The following is a 19359-nucleotide window of genomic DNA, read 5'->3' on the forward strand; positions in this document are numbered from 1 at the left end:
GCAGCGGGAAGCCGGCGGGCCGAGTATTGCACTTGATCCATATCTTTCCTGGGCAGCCACCGCAAATGCGGGGCATAGCCAGGTCCTTGGCCAGGGCCGCCCCGTCCCCGTCCCAGATTGGGCTGAGGCACCGAGGTGATCGCGCCCCTCCCTCTCCCGTGCGCGGCCGCCGCTGGGGCAGGGGCAATGGGGTGGGCGCAGGGCGATGTGGGGAAGTGGGCAGCCGGGCGCAAGGCCGCCCGCCGCCTAAGCTACCTAAGTCCCTCTATGGCTTCTGCGCGGGCACGGGCGGGCGGCGCGAGGCATGGCTTTGGTGTGGATAATGGCCCCGCCCAGCCCGCGGGGCGGCGCGCAAGGGTCACAAGTTGGAAGAGAGGCGCGAACGCGCAGAGTCCAGCGGGTCCAGACCACCCGCAGCGCCGGGTGAGGCTGAGTCCCTGCGGTCCGGGCTGGGTGCGGCGGTCCGGGCGGCGGGCGCGGGTCCCAGGCGTGGCGTGGAGCTGCTGGCCGGGCGCGCGGAGGCCGCGGGGCTGGGCGTGGGTGCGCCGTGGGGCAGCGAGGGCTGCGAGGCGGACAGCGGGCGCGAGGCTCGGCTGAGACGGCGCGCGGGCAGTGCGGGCCCCACGCGGGTGGCTGGGGAGCCGGGTGCACCGTAGGGCGAGGTCCGCGGTGCCCGGGGACTGGAGGGCGCGGCCGGGGGACTGGCCGTAGGCGGCCCTGGTGAGGCTGCTGGAGGCGGAGGCCCTGGGGGTGTGCGGCGCATGAGGCGTGGGGAGCCGAGTGCCAAGGGCCCCACGAGCGGGCGCGCCACCTGCGGGCAGAAGCTCATGGCCACGGCCTGCTGCAGCGTGGCAATGGCTGAGGTGACCTGCGGCGGCGGTGGTGGTGGGAAGAGCCCCACACGCTGACCCAGCTCTGCCTGCTGCACCATCTCACGGTCATACTTGACAATCTCCTGGATGATAGCATTCTCCTGGTTGTTGAACACGCCCGAGCTGAGGTCGTGCTGAACCTTGTGCAGCAAGATGGAGTTCTTCTTGCCTGCGGGCAAAGCAGAGGTCAGCACTAGCCTGGCCACCTGCCTCTGCAGCCAGTCTTGAGTCCAGCAGCAGGCATGTTCTCAGCACCCACTGTATTTCCTGTGTAGGTTCCAAGGACTGAGTGCCTCTCCTGTGGCATGCTAATTGCCTGCTGCATACAGCAAGTGTATCCAGCACACACATTCTGTAGAGTCCCTGTTGTGTGCGGGTGTGTCTGAGCGCTTGCTGTGTGCCCTCTGATTTGGACCACTGTCTTAGCACCTGGTTCCTCTGTCCTGTCACCAGGAGCTCCCACCTCTCCCTGCCTTCCATGTCTGACACAGAACTTTGCTAATGTGCCTGGTTTATTGAGTCAGAGCTGTTTCCACCAGGCTGTTTCTGGCTCTTCTTGCCTTTTCACCCCACGGCTTTTGCCTGCTATGTTTGGTCCAGGAAGACACCTTCCCGTGTCACCCTCCTCAGCACCCTGACCTTTCTGTATGCCATGCCTTTACCTCCCGGGATCCCTCTCAGGCAGTCTGGTAGCTCACCGATGCGGTCCAGGCGGTCAATGGCCACGGTCTCAAAGGCACGCCGCATCATGGGGTACTCCTCCAGCACCTCGTTGAAATTATCTACACTTAGTGAGTAGAGGCGGCAGTAGGTGTCAGCCCGCACACTGGCTGTGCGCCGGCCCCTTGTGAGCAAGCAGATTTCTGCAAAGACAAGAGTGAGCCTCATAGGCTGCGCTGTGTACAACTGCCCACCCAGGACATACCCAAACCCACCCGCTGCTGACTCAAACCCTCCTGGACCTCCCTGGAATGGAGCTGTCCACTGTCCCGTCCCATCCAGATCTCTGCCTTGCCTTGGAGTACTCACCCCCGAAATAGGAGCCATCTGACAACTTCATTTCCTTGTTGCCCTTGGTGAGCACGCTCACCACCCCGTGCTGAATGAAGTACATCTTCTTGCCAATGGTCCCCTCTCGGATGATGTAATCGCCGGGCTGGAAGACCTCGAACTTGAGCTTTGTCAGCATGGCTGTGACAAAGTTGGGGTCTGCATTGGCAAATAGTGGCATGGAAGCCACCAGCTTCCGGCAGTTGAAGTTCACAATCTCCTGTGGGCAGGAGAGAGGATAGCTAAGTGACGGACTGGCTTGGTAACTCAGACCCTCAGTCTCCTCTGTGCTAGACAGTGGCCCCTCAGCTCCAGTCCAACTTCCTAGGCAGGGTCAGAGACAGGCTCAAGACAAACAATAAAGTCCCAAGTCCCCACACCACCATGAGATGGGTGTCAGACACTGGACTGGGAAAGTCAAACTTTGTAGGTCTCTTTGTAGATAACAGGACCACAAAAATACCTAACAGGATCAAAGGAGGGACAGAGCTCAGTGGGCAGAGCTCCTCAGGACATGGATGAGTCCCTGGGTTCCATCCCTGAACCCCAGCATGGCACGAACCAGGTCATGCAGGCCTATCATCACAGCGCGCTGGAGTGGAGGCAGGAGGGTCAGGAGTTCAAGGTTAGCATCACCTAGCCCTAGGACGGCCTCGGCTGCGTGAGACCCTGACTCATAGAAACAGTAAAAGACTTCTGAAGGAAAAGGAGGCCACACCGCATGCGTCCTCGGGCCCTTGGGCCACCCATTCTCTCTTGGTTATATACGAAATGTCATTCCAGCCTGGACGCTTCGGGTTTGTGCGTTTTATACAGCTGGACATAGAAAAGGGCATTGCTAAGAACCCAGTAAGCGGGGCTGGAGAGATGGCTCTGTGGTTAAGAGCATTGCCTGCTCTTCCAAAGGTCCTGAGTTCAATTCCCAGCAACTTGGTGGCTCACAACCATCTGTAATGAGGTCTGGTGCCCTCTTCAGGCCTGCAGACATACACACAGAATATTGTATACATAATAAATAAATATTTTTTAAAAAAAGAACCCAGCAAGCAACTCATGGAGACCAGCCTCTATGACTCAGTACAGGGCCGGGACACATGAAAAAGTGACCACTGAGCCAGACAAGGTGGCCCACAGCACTCGGGAGGTTGAAGCAGGAGGATTGCCATGAATTTGAGGTCACTTTGTGCTGTCTCAGAAATGGAAAAGAGGGCCATACTATGGTGGTGCATGCCTTTAATCTCAGAGGTCTACAGAGTGAGTTCCAGGACAGCCAGAGTCTTGGGGAGGGGGGAGAGGTTTCCTGTGGGCATCTGGTAAAGTTCTAGGGCTGGGAGTGGATGTGGGTGCCATACAAAGCCATGTGCTTGGTGCACTCCATGGCCTGTGAGCTAGGCTCTCTACAAAGGACAGGTGAGCAGACTGCCTCCCGGCGTGTGTTCCAGGCCCCGAGGCCCCCAAGGCTCTCCTCCTCTAAGTCCCTCCTGGGGCCTCTGCCCTGGCTGTGCCCTCCCCTTGGGACCTAGACATCATGCCCTTGCTTCAGACATGTGTAAAAAGCTGAGGCTGCTGTGTGCCTGGCATCCCAGGCCTGCGGAGACAGAGACAGGATCCTTGGGGCCAGCCTGCCTAGCTGAGTCGCTCAACTCCAGGCCAGTGAGAGACCCTGTCTGATGGTCCCAAGGGCAACATTCAAGTTGTCTTCCGGCTTCCATGTACATACGTGTGCACCGCATACACATGGACATATGCATGTATGCATTTAAAAAGGAGATAGGGCTCAAGAGGTTTCTTAGTGGTTAGGAGTGTTGGCTGCTCAGGGGCTGCAGAGATGGCTCAGTGGTCAAGAACACTGGCTGCTCTTCCAGAGGACCTGGGTTCAATTCCCAGCACCCACATGGTAGCTCACAACTGTAACTCCAGTTCCTCACACAGACATATGTGCAGGCAAAACACCAATACATATAAAAAGAAAGGAAGAAATAAAAGAAACTGTTTGTTCAATCATGAGGGCCCAGAGTTTGATCCCAGCAGCCACATCTGGCAGCTCACAAACGCCTGTAACTCTAGCTCTAATGGATCAGACACCCTCTTCTGGCCTCCATGGGCACCTGAACACACTTGTGGGCACATACACACATGCACACACACACATGTAAAAAAAAATCTTAAAAGGTGGGGGGCATTGGCTGTTCTTCCAGAAAACCTGGTTCAATTCCCAGCAACCACATAGTAGCTCACAACTGTCTGTAACTCCAGTTCCGGGGGATTCAATGTTCTCTTCTGGTCTCCACGGGTACCACGTGCAAGCAAAGCATCCACATGCATGAAATAAGTAAGGGCCCAGATGGCAGGAGAGGCACGAAGGACCCTCTCCAGGGTCTGGGATGGAGCATGGCTGCACAGATATGTGTGTTTTATATTCTGCACCTAGGAGACTGTAGCTTGGTGTGTGAAGCTGGCAGGACTGCAGGTGTTAGCCAGGGCACCCACAGCATATGTCAGACCTGATCCCACGTGCCCTGCCAGTGTCCATGGGATGCTGGGGTGTGGCTGCGGCCACCTCACCTCACGCAGCGGCCCGTTGAGCTCCCCGAGGATGCTCTCCTCATCAAACATCTTCCCCTGGTACCGGTGTTCATAGTAATCGTGGATTTTTTGGCGGAAATCAGCAGGCAGCTTGTGGAAGGACATGTATTGTTCTACTTGCTTGTACTGAAGGGAGGAGAGCAGGATCAGTGTTTGCTCCAGAGAGAGAGACCCAGCTCGGGGACCCATCACCCTGTCTAGCCCAACCCAGGGAGATGATAAGCCCAGCTACACCAAAGACAAATGATGTGTTTTGTTTGGAGACAGGGTTTCATGTAGCCCAGGCTAGCCTCAAGTGCCGGGGTGACAGGTCGCCGCCACCACAGGTTTTTGATGCTGGGGTGGAACTCGGGTCTTCACAGATGCTAGTGCAGCGTTGTATCATAGAGCCCCCGCCAGGCTGTGTGTTTTGCTCTGTTGTGTGAGGAAGGGTCTCACTCTGTAGACCAGGCTGGCCTGCAATTTGAACTCAGCCTCCTGACTGGTGAGATGACAACCTGAGACACCAAGCCCAGTTGGCAGATAAGTTTATGTTTATGATTCTACGCGGGGCTTTCCACTGACCACACTCCAGCCCCTCACTGGGGGCTTCAAGGCAGAGCTGTTCTGCTGAGCCACCCCCAGCTCTTCTTACTTTCTGTTGAGCCAGTCTCGCTTTTGCCCTTGCTGTCCTCCTGCATCAGCTTCAGTCTAGGCTGGCATTTAACATTTAACCCCATCACTAGCAGGAGGGTCAGGAGTTCAAGGTCATCCTCTGTTTTAGAGTGAGTTTGAGGCCACTCTGGGCTCTGTGATGCCATAGCTCTCAAAATGTCTATTGTGTGGGCACCTTAGGGTGTCTGGCTCATATTTCTGAGACGCGGTTATCTACAGTGTCAACATCAGTATGCATGTTGACTTCCATCCCAAGTCCTGCCACCGGGACCTGAGGGACAACAGAGTCAGCTCCTCCCTAGCAAGGCTGGGGTGTGGGTGCCAGGCTGTCCCCAGCACAGTACCCCAGGGCTGCTCCAGCCCCACTTCTAAGCCACAGCTGTCCTTATCTCAGCAGACCCCGTGACGGCGGGTGGGTGGCAGCACCAGCTCATGTTTGGGTGCAAGACGGAGGCTTCCGGACACAGGCACCTGGCACAGAGCCCGGGTGACCCGGCTGTCACTGTAGGGGGTAGGGAACTAAGGCCCATTGCAGAGCATGAGGCTGCAGGTGGTTGAAGGCAGGGCTCCTGCCCTTTAGGCTGCAGTATGCTCCAATGCAGTCGCCCCTAGGACCAGCCTGGAGGATACACTCTTTGTACCCCTACTCTCTCCAAAGGCTCACCCTGCTGCCCAGCCACCCCCATGTCACTGACACCCCAGAACACTCAGAAATGGGCCCCGGGGGACTGGTCTTACTGGTTCTGAAACCTACGGGCTCCTGTCCCTTCAGCTCACCTACCCAACCTGGCACCTTTAACTCTGTCCTGAGCACTTACAGATGCTCTTAGAATCAGGCATTGCTCCTACTCCTCCCCCTCCCCACCCAGACTCAGGGCAAGCTTCCCCCTCTATCCAAGGCAGACCCAAGGCATGGCCTCCCCCGTCTGACCTTCTCCTGGTACTGGCGCCGGGATGAGTCCAGAGACTGGATGAGGGCAGTGGCGTGCCCGATGAACATGGCATAGCAGGTGGCCCCCACAATCATGCTGAGCATGGTGAGCCAGATGTCTGTCATGCTCTCAGGAGCCTGCCGCCCGTACCCGATGCACAGCATGTGGCTCATGGCCTTGAAGAGCGCGAAGGAGTAGAGCTCACTCCATGAGTGGTTCTGCAAAGGCAGTGCAGATGGTTGTGGGGGGGCCTGAACCCACCTGCCCACCCTCCTGTGGGCACTTGAAGGGGGTGAGCGCCCCTGATCAGAAATAACCAAGTCAGTCTCAGGCAAAGGACACGGGCAGTGACATGTCTGGGGTCTCAGTGAGGCACTAGCAGGGACAAACCTGACAGCACCTCCCACTTCACTCTGGAAAAACTAAGCCACAAAAGGGACGCAGTTGGGCCAAGGCAGCTTCAAGTGCCCGTTTCAGAGTCCTGGGACACTGGAATAACACCCGAGGGGCAAGGAGGGGGAGAAGTCCACCCCTGGGTGTCCTCAGTTGACCCGGCCAGAGAAGGGGGGCACTGGGCCCGTCCAGGAAATGGAACCACTTGTGCAGGCAGCAGTTGGACAATGGGTTCCTCAGCCGGGGCAGCTGTGCCAGGCTGTTAGGAGGGGCGCTTGTGGGTTCTCCCTACCCGGCTTCTGACTCCATTGATGCCTGCCTGCTGTGTCCTGACTGACACACACCAACCTTCAGTGTGTCCCTGACCTGGGGTGCGACCCTCGCTGTAGACTTTCAGTTCCAGGGATGCAACCTAAGGCCGCAGGTTTGTATCACTGAGCCAAGTCCTCTAACCTCACTAGGGGATTCTATGGGGACTCCACCCTGACCACACCCCCAGCCTCTCACTGGGGGATTCTAGGCGGGGCTCCACCCTGACCACGCCCCCAGCCTCTCACTGGGGGATTCTAGGCGGGGCTCCACCACTGACCACGCCCCCAGTCCCTCACTGGGGGATTCTAGTGGGGGCTCTACTGCTGAGCCACCCCCAGCCCTTTTTTTACTTTTGAGAAAGTCTTGCTAACCTTGAACTTGCTATCACCCTACATTTGCCTCTCTTAGGAACTGGGAGAGACTTCTCCCTGGGCTGTACAGTCTCTTTTTAAATGTGATGCAGACATGGGGATGAGGGTATCTGGAGTTGTTACTTCTTAGGGCTGATGGCAACAACTTTCCCCTTGGTTTCGTTTTAAATATATTTACAGGCCGGGCGGTGGTGGCGCACGCCTTTAATCCCAGCACTCGGGAGGCAGAGGCAGGCGGATCTCTGAGTTCGAGGCCAGCCTGGTCTACAAGAGCTAGTTCCAGGACAGGCTCTAGAAACTACAGGGAAACCCTGTCTCGAAAAACAAAAATAAATAAATAAATATATATATTTACATAAAGACATAAGGAAAAGTGACTGTCGGCACACTGCCATCCCAGCACGCTGGAGGCGGAGGCAAGGTGATCGGTAGCTACCTAACCAGCCTGGGCTAATGAGGGGCTGGTTACAGAATGTAAGAGGTCAGACTGGAGAGACGGCTCTGAAGTTAAGAGCACTGGCTGCTCTTCCAGAGGACCTGAGTCCAGTTCACAGAACTCACAGGGCAGCTCACAACCACTTGTAACTCCAGCTCCAGGAGATCCGATGCCCTCTTCTGGCCTCTGAGGGCACTGCACTTAGGTGCATATACCCACACAGAGACCCATGATTTAAAAAATAACCAATAAACCTAATGGGAATCCTTTTAAACAAACAAGTAGGAGAGGCTGGAGAGAAGACTCGGCTGTTCAGAACACTTGGTGCTCTTCAAGAGGATCCCAGTCCAGTTCTCAGCACCCACATCCATAGCTCCAACTCCTGGGGATCTGACACCCTCTTCCGACCTCCACAGGTGCACATACATACATGCAGGCAAACACACACATAAAATAAGTCTAAAATAAACTTAAAAAACACTTTTTTGGGGGTGAGGGAATTTCGAGACAGGGTTTCTCTGTGTTGCCCAGACTGTCTCTGTAGACCAGGTTGGCCTTGGACTCACAGAGATCTGCCTGCTTCTGCCACCCGAGTGTTGGGATTAAAGGCGTGTGCTGCCATTGCCAAATAAGTGAAACATTTTTTTAAAGTAAGAGCACTGAGTAGTATGTCCGTGTGACAATGAAGAATGGTATCAGACGCCAGGGCGGGTGGGCTGAGGGATCCCGGGGGCACTGGCAGGTATTAGGCACAGGGGCCAGTGTGCATAAAGACCTCTACATCAAGGGGCTCTAGTGGTTATCAGGTGGGAGCTGCTTTGCCCATGGAGGACTCTAGATGGCGCTGGTGGGCACAAGGGAAAGCTGGAGCGGCGCCGTCCCTGGGGGCGCCGAGGGGGTTCCACCAGGAAGCACTCACCACCATTTTGTTGATGGACACCCAGCAGTCGCTGGGGAAGTCTTGCAGCATGGGCACCAGGAACTGCAGGCAGCCGTCCCAGTGGCAGAGCAAGAGCATCATGCTGATCAGGTTACATATGCGCATCACCGCGCTTGCCAGATCGTAGGTCATGTGGAAAATCTGAGAGGGCGCACGGCCATGAGAATCCTGCACCCCTTTGTTCTGTATCCTTCCCCGACCACTTTCTTTTCTGAATTCCACCCAGCCTACCTTACCATGACCTCTCTAGAATATCCTCCCCAATCCTGCCCAAGTTCTGTCCCCACCTGCCAGACCCACTAAGTTTCTCCCAGAGTCAGGGATCTTGAATTTGGGGGTTGGGTAACTGAAGACGTCTGAGCCTCTTTCCCCCACATCTTACAGGGCATAGGAAGGGGCATGGTAACAACGTGTCCTGAGGGTCCCGGGCCTGCATCTCCATGACTCTGTCCTCCAGTCCTGCTCCTGAGCCTACAGCCACAATGTGAGATGCTGCCTGTCCCCATCGTCCATCTAACAATGTGGACCCGGACCCCCACCCCTCTACAAACCTTGCTCATCTTCCCAGGACCCAACCCTGGGCCTTCCATCACAGGCAAACCTTGCTTCCCTTAAGGCTCCAACAGTAAGGGTCCTGCCCAGTGCCATTGGCCCTGGAGCACTTTGGTCCTGCTTCTGGTGAGACTCAGGGCCCAATGCTACAGCTTTGACTCTGCCATAAGATGCCCATCTTCATTCCCTACGGAGGCCTTAGCCCTGCTTCTTCTTAGGGTCCTCAGCCTTGGCCACACGCACAGCCCAACACCCTGCACTCCCAGGATTGGCATCCATGTGGGCCACACATGCACAGCTCTGGCCCCGCCCAAGCATGGGTTCTCTCCCTGCAGCTTTGACCCAACTATACCCCAAAGTCCCAGCCCTGAAGCCCTGGTCTGTTTCTCATGAGCCCCCTACCCCACCCCTGCCAAGTCCCTGCACCCACAGTACTGGTGTCCCTGTCTCTCGTGTGCACCCCAAGTCAAAGCTCTGGTCCTAAAGGTCCCAACCTCAGATAATTGGCTCGACCCACAGAACAGACCCACCCAAGCCCGAGGTCCCACCCCCACTCCCAAGACCCCACACCGAAGGAACATCTGTAACCCCTAGACTTAGTTTCCAAGATCCCTCGTGACCATGCCCCAGCATCCTTTGCTGGGTCCCAGCCGACGCCCACCCACACTCCAAGCCCAGCATCCCTGGACTCCATATCTCTGATGGCTCTGACTTCAGTTGTAGCCCCAGTCCTGCCCAAGACCACATCTCTGGGGTCCCACCCATCCTTGGTCCTCTCCCTGCCCCTCACCTCCTCCCACTGGTGGATGTAGCGGATGAGCCTCGACAGCCGCAGCAGCCGCAGCAGGCTGAGGATCTTGGTGAAGCGAACAATGCGCAGTGCGCGAGCTGTCTTATAGACCTCGGAGTCGATGCCTTTCTCCACGATGAGGAAGATGTAGTCCACCGGGATGGACGACACGAAGTCTACCACGAACCACGTGCGCAGGTACTTTTTCTTTATCTTCTCGGGGTCCAGGATGATCTCCGTGTTGTCCTCGATCACGATGCCAGTACGGAAGTTCAGCACCAAGTCCATGAGGAAGAAAGTGTCCGAGACCACGTTGAAGACGATCCATGGCGCAGTGGTCTCATCCTTGAAGAAAGTGATGCCCACCGGGATGATGATGAGATTTCCCACCATGAACAGCAGCATGGTGAAGTCCCAGTAGAACCTGGGGACAGGCAGGGTGCTCACAACGCCCGGCCTTGGCAGGCGTGCCCTCTTCCCCAGCCCAGGTGCTTTCCGGGACCCCAACCCTGAGGTGGGTCTCCTGAACCCCAATCTTAAGGTGGTCTTCGGAACCCCAGCCTTAATGTGGTCTCTGGGACCCCAACCCTGAGGTGGACTCTGGGACCCCAACCTTAGGTAGTCTCTGGTTCCCCAACCCTGAAGTGGGTCTCCACCAAAACTAAGGTAGTCTCTGGGATCCCAATCTAAGGAGGTCTCTCTTTCTGGGACCCCCAACTCTGAGGTGAGTCTCCAAGACCGCAATCCTAAGGTGGTCTCCAGGACCCCAGATTATAACACAGCCTCCAGGACTCCAGGTCTTGCTGTGTGGCAAGGACTGGGCTTCCTCAAAGAAGCCTCCTGACCCCAGGCAGCAGGGTCCCTCTCTCTGGCCACTGTGACCTTCCCTTGAAGGCACCTCCAGTCTGCAGAGAAGGCTCAAAATAGACTAAACACATCACATGACCAAAGAGGGACAATGAGCCTGGCACAAACCTGGTCTTCAAAAGGGATGGGAGCCGGTAGGTGGCACACTGCTGGGCACGGGTGGGAGGCTGAGAGCTAGGTAGGGAGACAGGGTAGTGACCAGCCGCCCTCTTCTCCACCTAGAGCTGCAGGGCTCACACCATGGTGGTGTCACAGCTCCTGTAGGGTACAGCTGGTCACCTTGGAGAGCTAGGCACGTGGGCACAGCTGTTGTCTCAGCACTTGAGAGGAGACGGGAGGATGAACAGCTCTAGAAATAGGCTGGGTATGGGGGTGCACACCTATAATCTCAACACCAGGAGGCAGATGCAGGAGGATCTCTGGGAGTTCCAGGCCAGCCAGGGCTGCAGTCTCAGGGGTCTCCTTACACCTAGATTTTGTCAGCCCCCCAGATCCCTAGAGGTCTGTCGCTGCCTCTTGGAATTTGGGCTTCCCGTAGGCACAGTGCCCACTGTTTCTAGAGCACACAGGCTGGGTCAATTCACCCAAGTCAGCTCAGAGGAGAGGCGTGCATCAGGGGTGCGGTGTCTGGAGCCGCTGGCTCAGAGCTTGCCTGTGAGCTGGCTCCTTCTGCCGGTTATAAACACTGTGCCCAGCGGGTGACCAGCACTCCACTTCAGAGAACTGAGCTCAAGGAAACGGTCCAAAAAAGAGAGAGAAAAAAATCAAGAGTGATTTGTACTGGGGCATTCTGGGCAGCTCAGATTGTGAGAGCCAACGACGGGACAACACCCAGTGTCTTTGAGCACAGCCTTGTGCTTGGCTCCTGCCATGCATGAGTGACCTTGGGCAGGCTTCTCTGTCCCTTGGGGACCGTAGTCCCTTCTCTCCTCAGCCCTGTGTGGGAGGATTTTGGGACCGTATTCATGTGTGATGCCCCTCACAAGCCCTCTTGGTGGGAATGAGCCCTCTGGAGCGGAGGGATAACATCGGCTGTGGGGGAGGGGTCTACCAGACCTCGCGAGCGCAAAATAACGTACTTGAAGAATTCTTCCTTTTAAATTATGTGTATGTTTGTATGTCTGGGGTAGGGTGGCCTTGCACATGGTGCAGAAGAGGGTGTCTAAGTCCCCAGGGGCCAACCCACTGAGAGGGAAGAATCAAAGCACAATTCTCTACAAGAGCCCTGCGGCCCATCGCGAGTGGGGCCCGATCCAGACAGTAGTGCTGGCTCAGACCCTGTTGTCAGTGGGCAGCTCTGAACCGCTGTCCCCAGGATCTGTCATATAGCTTGGCCCCAACCTCTCCCCTTCTGGATTGAGGATGCCTTCTCTTTGGAGGAGCCATTGAGTAAAACAATTGAAAAGGAGCACGCAAGAGTCAACGGGAACCAGAAACCACCATTAGTGGATACAGTGACCTTCTGTGGCAGGGGAAAGCTAGCTGGAAGCAACAGGGTGGGCCACGAAACCACCAGGGGGACCTAGAAACCACTGTGGGCCACTTTCAACGGTGATGGGAACGAAGCTTAGAAACTATTTGAGGGCCGGGCGGTGGTGGCGCACGCCTTTAATCCCAGCACTCGGGAGGCAGAGGCAGGCGGATCTCTGAGTTCGAGGCCAGCCTGGTCTACAAGAGCTAGCTCCAGGACAGGCTCTAGAAACTACAGGGAAACCCTGTCTCGAAAAACCAAAAAAAAAAAAAAAAAAAAAAAAAAAAAAGAAACTATTTGAGGGACCTGAGACAGCAGACCATAGCAGGTGTCTCTTTCTAGGCTGCAGTCACCCAATACTTCTCTTCCCTTCCTGAGGTAGTCAGGGCCAGGCATACTTCCCACGGAGGCCCAGGGATTTCCCAGTGGGAAACAGGGCCCAGGCCTGAGACTGTCCTCTGTACCCAGCCACTATGTCCTGGAGCCTCCCTCAGCCTCTGCCTCTCCAGGTCACAGGGTACGGCCTGTTTTCCCCCAGTGCCTGAGGAGAGGGAACGGGTGGTGGCTGTCCCTGTGGTCCTGGTAGGGACCACTTGCTCTAACCCAAGTGTCCCCAGCCTTCATCCTCCGCAGAAAACCTGGTCCCCACAGATAGAGTCAGAATGGGTCAGAAGTCCCACACCAAGTGGGAGGGAACAGGCCGGGCACATCGTGATTCCCAGGACTCCGGAGGTCCCCTCCCCCACCCTCATTCACGAGTCCCAAGCCATGACTGTTTGAAGAGATAGGACCTGGGATGACGGGTCCCAGGCTGTGCTTCCTTGGCTAGCGTTTCCACCTTCTCGACCCCATCCACAGTCAGGACCCTGGGGACCTCTGGGCACAGGACAATCCTCTGATACTTGGAAAGTTGAAGCAGTTCAAAGACTTCCTTAGTTACATTGTGAGTTTGGGACGACCCTGGACTACATGAGACCATCTCAAACAAAACAAAACAAAATAAATCCCCTAATAAACAACAATGAGTCCTGATTGACTGCCTAATTCTGGGAGGACACTCAGGACCATGCACCTGACATGCACTCAGGACATCCCCCACCCCCGTCCCCGGCTCAGGGGTCAGAGGACAGATCCAGTGGAGACAATGGGAAAGAATCTCTTTTGCTAATCCTTAGCCCAAGTCCTCTCCAACCCATAGGTAGATTCTGGATGGTTGACACCAAATGAACTCTCTTCTCCCTCAGCTGCCCAGTCATTCTCAGCTCCAGCAAGGAAACTGAGGCCCATAGATCATGGGGTAACAGAGAGAAGCCCCTTCCATTCACAACTGGGCACTGCTGGGTGGGTCACAGCCCCCCATTGGCAGAGTCAGGATCTTATCGCTGATCATTGAGCCCTCAAAGCCAAGGCCAGACCTCCACAGACCAACCAGGACAGCCACATCTCTCCAGGCAGATCTGAGATATAGCCAGAAGTCGTCTGGTCTGGGATCACAGATCCAAGCAAAGCTAGAGGGATTAGAGGCTGGAGGTCAGGGATTACGGGCCAGGCTCGGACAGAGGATCAGGCTGAGCCCACTGAGTCCCCAGAGCAGGTGACAGGATTAGGGCTGGAAACCACGGCGGGAAGACAGCTGGAATACCAGGTGCAGACATCTGTAAAGGCCCATTGTGTGCCAAGCAGCAGGGACACACAGTGACCAGGGACAGCAGATAGCCGCACACAGGCTGTCTGTACCCTAACCCTGCTCCTATTGGGGAAGGATTGTGCTGAATGCCAGGGTGTGAGGGATGGACCTGGTATCAGTGTTCAAGAAGGCTGCTCTGAGGAGGCGACATCTAAGGGCTGATGATGTGGGAGAGAGGTGGTACCTGGGCAGAATGGCTAGTACAAAAGCTCCGAGACCACCATGGGGCTTCCCAGGTGGAGGCAGAGGGACCTGGGAAAATGGAATCTGCAGAGAGCTGAGAGATCCCGCCCTGGGCAAGTCTCAAGTCAAGAATGATGGAGGGGGGGGGGGCTGGAGAGATGGCTTAGAGGTTAAGAGCACTGGCTGCTCTTCCAAAGGTCCTGAGTTCAATTCCCAGCAACCACATGGTGGCTTACAACCATCTATAATGTGCAGGCAGAACACTGTATACATAATAAGTAAAGAAATATTTAGCCGGGCGGTGGTGGCGCACGCCTTTAATCCCAGCACTCGGGAGGCAGAGGCAGGCGGATCTCTGTGAGTTCGAGACCAGCCTGGTCTACAAGAGCTAGTTCCAGGACAGGCTCCAAAGCCACAGAGAAACCCTGTCTCGAAAAACCAAAAAAAAAAAAAAAAAAAAAAATATTTAAAAAAAAAGAATGATGGGGGATGCGGGGGTCATCCGATGCTGTGCTCCAGTGTGTGTTGGAGGGTGTCTTAAGGGCAGGCCAAGGAGAGGGGTCTCTCCAAATACTAAAGTGATAGCCTTGGGGTAGAAAAAGAGGGGGCTTTGACTATCCTGACCTCAATCCCTCCCCCAAAGACTTCTTTCACAACACTGAGAGTTTGGGGATCCCAATACTCCCATTTGGGAGGCAGGTGTATGCCCAAACCCCCCATCCTCGATGATAAATCGATGATATGCGATTTATTCTAGGGCCTTGATACAGAACCCATTTCTAGGGATTTACATGCAGGGAGCAACATCCTGCCCTCACACTGAGCCCTGGCCACCTAATGGGGGGATGTGGCAGTCTCAGAAGCAGTGTCTACAGGTCTGGATTGGGTTTTCACCTCTTTCTTTCCCAGGTGCCACCCATGTGTGTCCACACCTGGAACACTTCCCAACCCTCAAACTTGCTTCTCCACAGAAGCTTCTCACGGCCATGGTGGATGCTCAGAAGAACCAGATGAGACTGAACCCTCAACTGCCTGTGATCCTAGCACCTGGGAGGATGAAGCAGGATTGCCGCAAGTGAGAGGTTGGCCGGCCTATAGATGAGACCTCAAGTTGGAAGGTTGGTGGGTAGCAGTAGCGTCTACAATGCCCAGGCTCAGAATTCTAGCAGCACGGAACACAGAAGCCAGGCTGTGTGGTACATTCCTGCCCTCCAAGCACTCAAGGAGATTAGAAGTTCAAGGTCATCGTGGGAGCAGTGAGAGAGCTCACAGGATAAAAGCACAGCCACCAAAATCTGACAGACTGAATTCAGTCCCTGGGACCCACATGGTGGAAGGAGAGAGGTGACTCCCACAGGTTGTCCTTCTAGACACCTGCCCACACCACAACCTTCTCACATCTTGGGAAACTGAGGCAAGCCAACCTAAAGTGGGCCCTAGACAGCCTGCATTCCTGATTCTGGGACAGAATTCTGCTCAGAACTGGGCTCCCCTAGGTCCTTGCGGACTGCATGGTGCAGGTAAGTGGTGCCCAAAGGGACTCCCACCCCACAGCCCTGCCTCTCCCGTTCCTTCAGTGACTCCTCCTTCCCCTCCTGCCTGGGTAGGGAGAACTAACCAATAAAGTCCCAACTGGATGTCAGGCCTGCCAGCCAAGTCACAGGACAGAATCACTGGGGAGCCAAGTCAGAGCCAACAGAGGGAGATGCTTAGCTGCTCAGCCCCTGGAGAGAGGCAGGAGGTCCCCACCCACCACTCTGTATAAAGACACACACACACACACACACACACACACACACACACACACGTCCCATCAGGCCACCAGCCACCGGAGCACAACAATAACCATAACTGAATGACTTTAACTCTCCCAGGCTTGGGATAGGATCTTCCTTTTTTGTGCTTGTTAAATCAATACAGCTGGGCCTAGTGGTGCACACCTGTCATCTCAGAAAACAGGCAAGAGGACTAAATTGAAGTCTACAGAACAACGGAAGGAAACCCTGTCTCAGGACAAAAAGCAGAAATTGAGCTGAGGGCACGCATGGGTCTTCAGGAGAGAGCTAGCCTGGGGTCTACCCCAGGAAGACCCCAATCAACCAATCTATCACCTTCCATCATCAGTCAGCACCCACATGGTGCTCCCAACAGCCCCTAGAGGCTCTGGAGACCTGTCTTGGCCAACATTGACCTAGAAGGGGCACGAGTCCTCAGGCATGAAAGGCGGGTGACCCCATGAACCAGTTTTGGAATCTGATGGTCACACTGACTCCTTTAGCCTCAGCTACGGTCTCTGCCCCTTTGCTCATCCCCTACTTTACAATCTGGCTGTCCAGGCAAGATGTGTGGCCTGTGAACCTGTCAAGGCTTAGAGTGGTGACAGTAAAGAGTCCCTCAGGCATCTATACCCACAGGGCCTCAAGGACAGGAGTTCAGTTTCTTCTCCCAGCCTCCCCTCGCCATGCACCCCAAAGCCAACCACATGTCATCACTGCAGCTGAGAACCCAAGCCTAAGGGCTGGCCTTATGTCCCTCAGCTAAAACCTGGACACGAAGGTGATGCTGGAGTGGAGTGATACGCCCCTCAGCCTGCCCCACCCCAGACTGCCTTTCACTGACTGGCTAGCTGGCACTAGACTCCATTCATATTGGCCAAGCAGGAAGTCTTGGCAAGCCCACCCTCTCTTTTGCCATTTCACAGGTGGAAACACGGCAAATGCCCAGGGTCCAATTCTCAAGCCTGGAAGTCTGTGGAGCAATGCTAGGTCTGGCACTCATGCTAGGGCATGCAGGAACAACTCCTGTTGACCAGAATGTGCCTCCCCAACCGCTGGGACTCTTTCCCAAACTCAGGTTCCTGGTAAAGGTGGCATTCTAGTCTCAGGGAGGTAGTTCCTGGGCCTCTACTTGCTCTATTATCAAGCACTAGAGATAAAGAGGAATGACAGAAAGGGGGCGTCACCACTGAACTATCCTTGGAGACTCAGGCCTGGGGGAGAAGGGACCTGGATACCAGACTAGCTGGAGCTGCAGCAGGCCCCAGAGCTGTCCGTGGTCCTGAAACTCCAGGCTACAGTTTTCCAAGATAGCACCCTGTCCACAAATCTGCATCCCGACTGTCACCAAAGACAGGGACATTCTCCTGCATTCCCCGCACGCAGCTCTCCCTACGACTCGCGGGTGTACACCCACCCGGGACACACATGCGCGCGCGTGCACAGCCAGTATCCCAACAGGTACTTCTAGAGACCCACCAGCCACACCCCTAGGGACACGCCTCCTCTTGATTGGTCCGCACGCGCCTCCCAGGACTCCTGTGGGCATCATTTCGCAAGCTCGCGCGGAAAGGAGAAACACGCAAACACTCGGGTCGTGGCTCTGCGCCAGCGCCTGCCGCTGCACGCAGCAGCCAACTCAGGCCACGTCTATATCCACACACCCAGGACGCACCCGCCCCAGGCTCAAGCGGAGACCGTGGGAACCCGCGGCGTCCGCTTGATAATCCCCTCCCCGCGCGGCCTCCAGGGCGCGTCCTTCCCATGTGCCCTCCCTCCCTCCCTTCCTTCCTTTTCCTATTCTTTTCCTTCCTCCTCTTTTTCTTCCTTTCTCCTTTCTATCCATCCTTCCATCCCTGCTCCTGCTCCGCGGCCTCCGAGTGCCTACGTTCCCCTCTATTCGTCCTCTTCGCCCCTCTGAGCTCAGACCCTGGCCCTGCAGCCACCGCGCGCGCCCACTGCAACGAGGGCACGAGGGAGGGGGCGCGCCGGGGACCCCCTCACTCCAGGCCTCTAAAAGGGCGGAGCCTCTGCACAGCAGAGTCCCTCGGGGGCGGGTCCGGGAGGCGCCTGAGGTCACCGAGAGGGTACTCCCCCAACCCCGGCCCTATGCCCCGAACTGCCACCACTCCGAGGTCACCATCCGGGACGCGGCGCCCCGCCCTCTCCCGGGCGCGCCAAGGACGGGCCCCTCCCGGAGGCGGCACCTGAAGTCGCTGTAGGGGTGAATGATCCAGGCCCCCGCCGACTTCACGCGCTCCTGCTCGCGTTCCACGGCCTTCTGGCTGCCGAACATCCGCAGGGAGAACTTGTTGACGCCGGGCTGCAGGAGCGCCCCGAATTGGCGCTGCAAGAAGCTGGCCTGGCTGCCGCGCGGCTCACCCGCCGGGCCCGCCTCCTCGCTGCCCGCCTCCTCGGCCTCCGTGGGCCCCGAGGCCGCCCCGCGGCATGAGAACGACACCTTGGGGCCGCGCGCGGGGCCCTCGGGGCTGCACTGCGGATCCCCGCGCCCGCACTCGCCATTCGCGCCGCCCTTGGCCGCGCTGGGGGTGCAGGAACTGTCGCGGCTGCAGAGCCGGGCGCGCGGGCCGGGCTCGTCCACCGGCTCCGGGTGTGAGGGGGTCGAGGGGTTCGGGGGTGGCGCGGGCGGTGGCTGAGGCTGAGGGGGCACGGGTGGCGGCGGCGGTGGCGGCGGCCCCGGTGCGGGGGTCGTGCCCGGACTGTCACCGGGCCGCCCGCCGCCCCCGCGCGCATCCATGGCAAGGCGGCGCCGGGCAGTGAGGAGCGCAGCGGCCGCCGCCACCGCCGGCCGAGCCCGAGGGAGGGCGGAGTCGGGGGCGGAGCCTCTGTGCGCGGGGGAGGGGCGGGGGCGGGAGCCCCGCCTCCACCTGCGCTACCCTCACCCCCTCACGGGGATGGATGGGGGAAACTGAGGCTAAGGTCAGCAGGCAGACTCAAGGTCAATCAGGCACCTCCGAGACCTTGGAAATGCGCTCAGACTTGTTTTCCCAGGGGAAACTGAGGCCAAGGACGCACCCAAGGTCACCAAGCACAGCCCGCCAGCCCCTGCCTCTGTGCGCGCTGCAGACCAGGTCCTGGTCCACTCTGGGGCTCCCTCCGCGGTCTCTAGGACACCACGGGAGGGGTAACCGCTGGACGCTAACCCCTTTCTCGGCTCAAGGGGCCAGATTCCATAATAAAAGTCTGCTCCCGGAGGCCACCTGGCTCTGTTGCTTTCCCCATCTTCGCTACAGAAACCTATGAATATGTGTGGGAAGAACTGAGATCATTCTAGGATCTAAGTTCAGTCCCTCTCCAAGCCCTGCTTGCGGGTAAACCGAGGCACAGTAAAGCCTCAAATGCATAGTAACTAGAACCTCCTGTGGCTGCTTGCTACCTCATCCCCAAAAGGTGCCTGTCAGCGTAGTAAATGCTCCCAGGACCCAGGCTCAGCTTCTGCCTCTGCACTCCCCCGGCCCCGCTCCTCT

At 56.9% G+C, this 19359-nt stretch overlaps 1 protein-coding gene across 1 annotated transcript; it reads right to left on the minus strand.

The window, feature by feature from the left end:
- Positions 1-358: 358 nt before the first annotated feature.
- Positions 359-18629, minus strand: Hcn2 (hyperpolarization activated cyclic nucleotide gated potassium and sodium channel 2). The gene is made up of 8 exons (XM_038313869.1): positions 18079-18629; positions 9889-10312; positions 8526-8687; positions 6094-6312; positions 4488-4634; positions 1902-2142; positions 1571-1735; positions 359-1041 (listed from the first exon to the last, which is right to left on the minus strand). The coding sequence occupies exons 1-8, from the start codon at positions 18627-18629 to the stop codon at positions 359-361; spliced, it is 2592 nt and encodes an 863-aa protein (XP_038169797.1).
- Positions 18630-19359: the final 730 nt, after the last annotated feature.

This window comes from Arvicola amphibius, chromosome 1 (genome assembly GCF_903992535.2).
Source record: "Arvicola amphibius chromosome 1, mArvAmp1.2, whole genome shotgun sequence".
NCBI lineage: Eukaryota > Metazoa > Chordata > Mammalia > Rodentia > Cricetidae > Arvicola > Arvicola amphibius.

Excerpts from the sequence above, each read along its gene's own strand:
- Hcn2 (XM_038313869.1), bottom strand. The coding sequence starts at position 18,629 with ATGGATGCGCGCGGGGGCGGCGGGCGGCCCGGTGACAGTCCGGGCACG. Across the intron at positions 8,688-9,888 it reads ACATCCACCAGTGGGAGGAG|ATTTTCCACATGACCTACGA; the intron begins GTGAGGGGCAGG and ends GCGCCCTCTCAG. Across the intron at positions 1,042-1,570 it reads TGACCGCCTGGACCGCATCG|GCAAGAAGAACTCCATCTTG; the intron begins GTGAGCTACCAG and ends CTTTGCCCGCAG.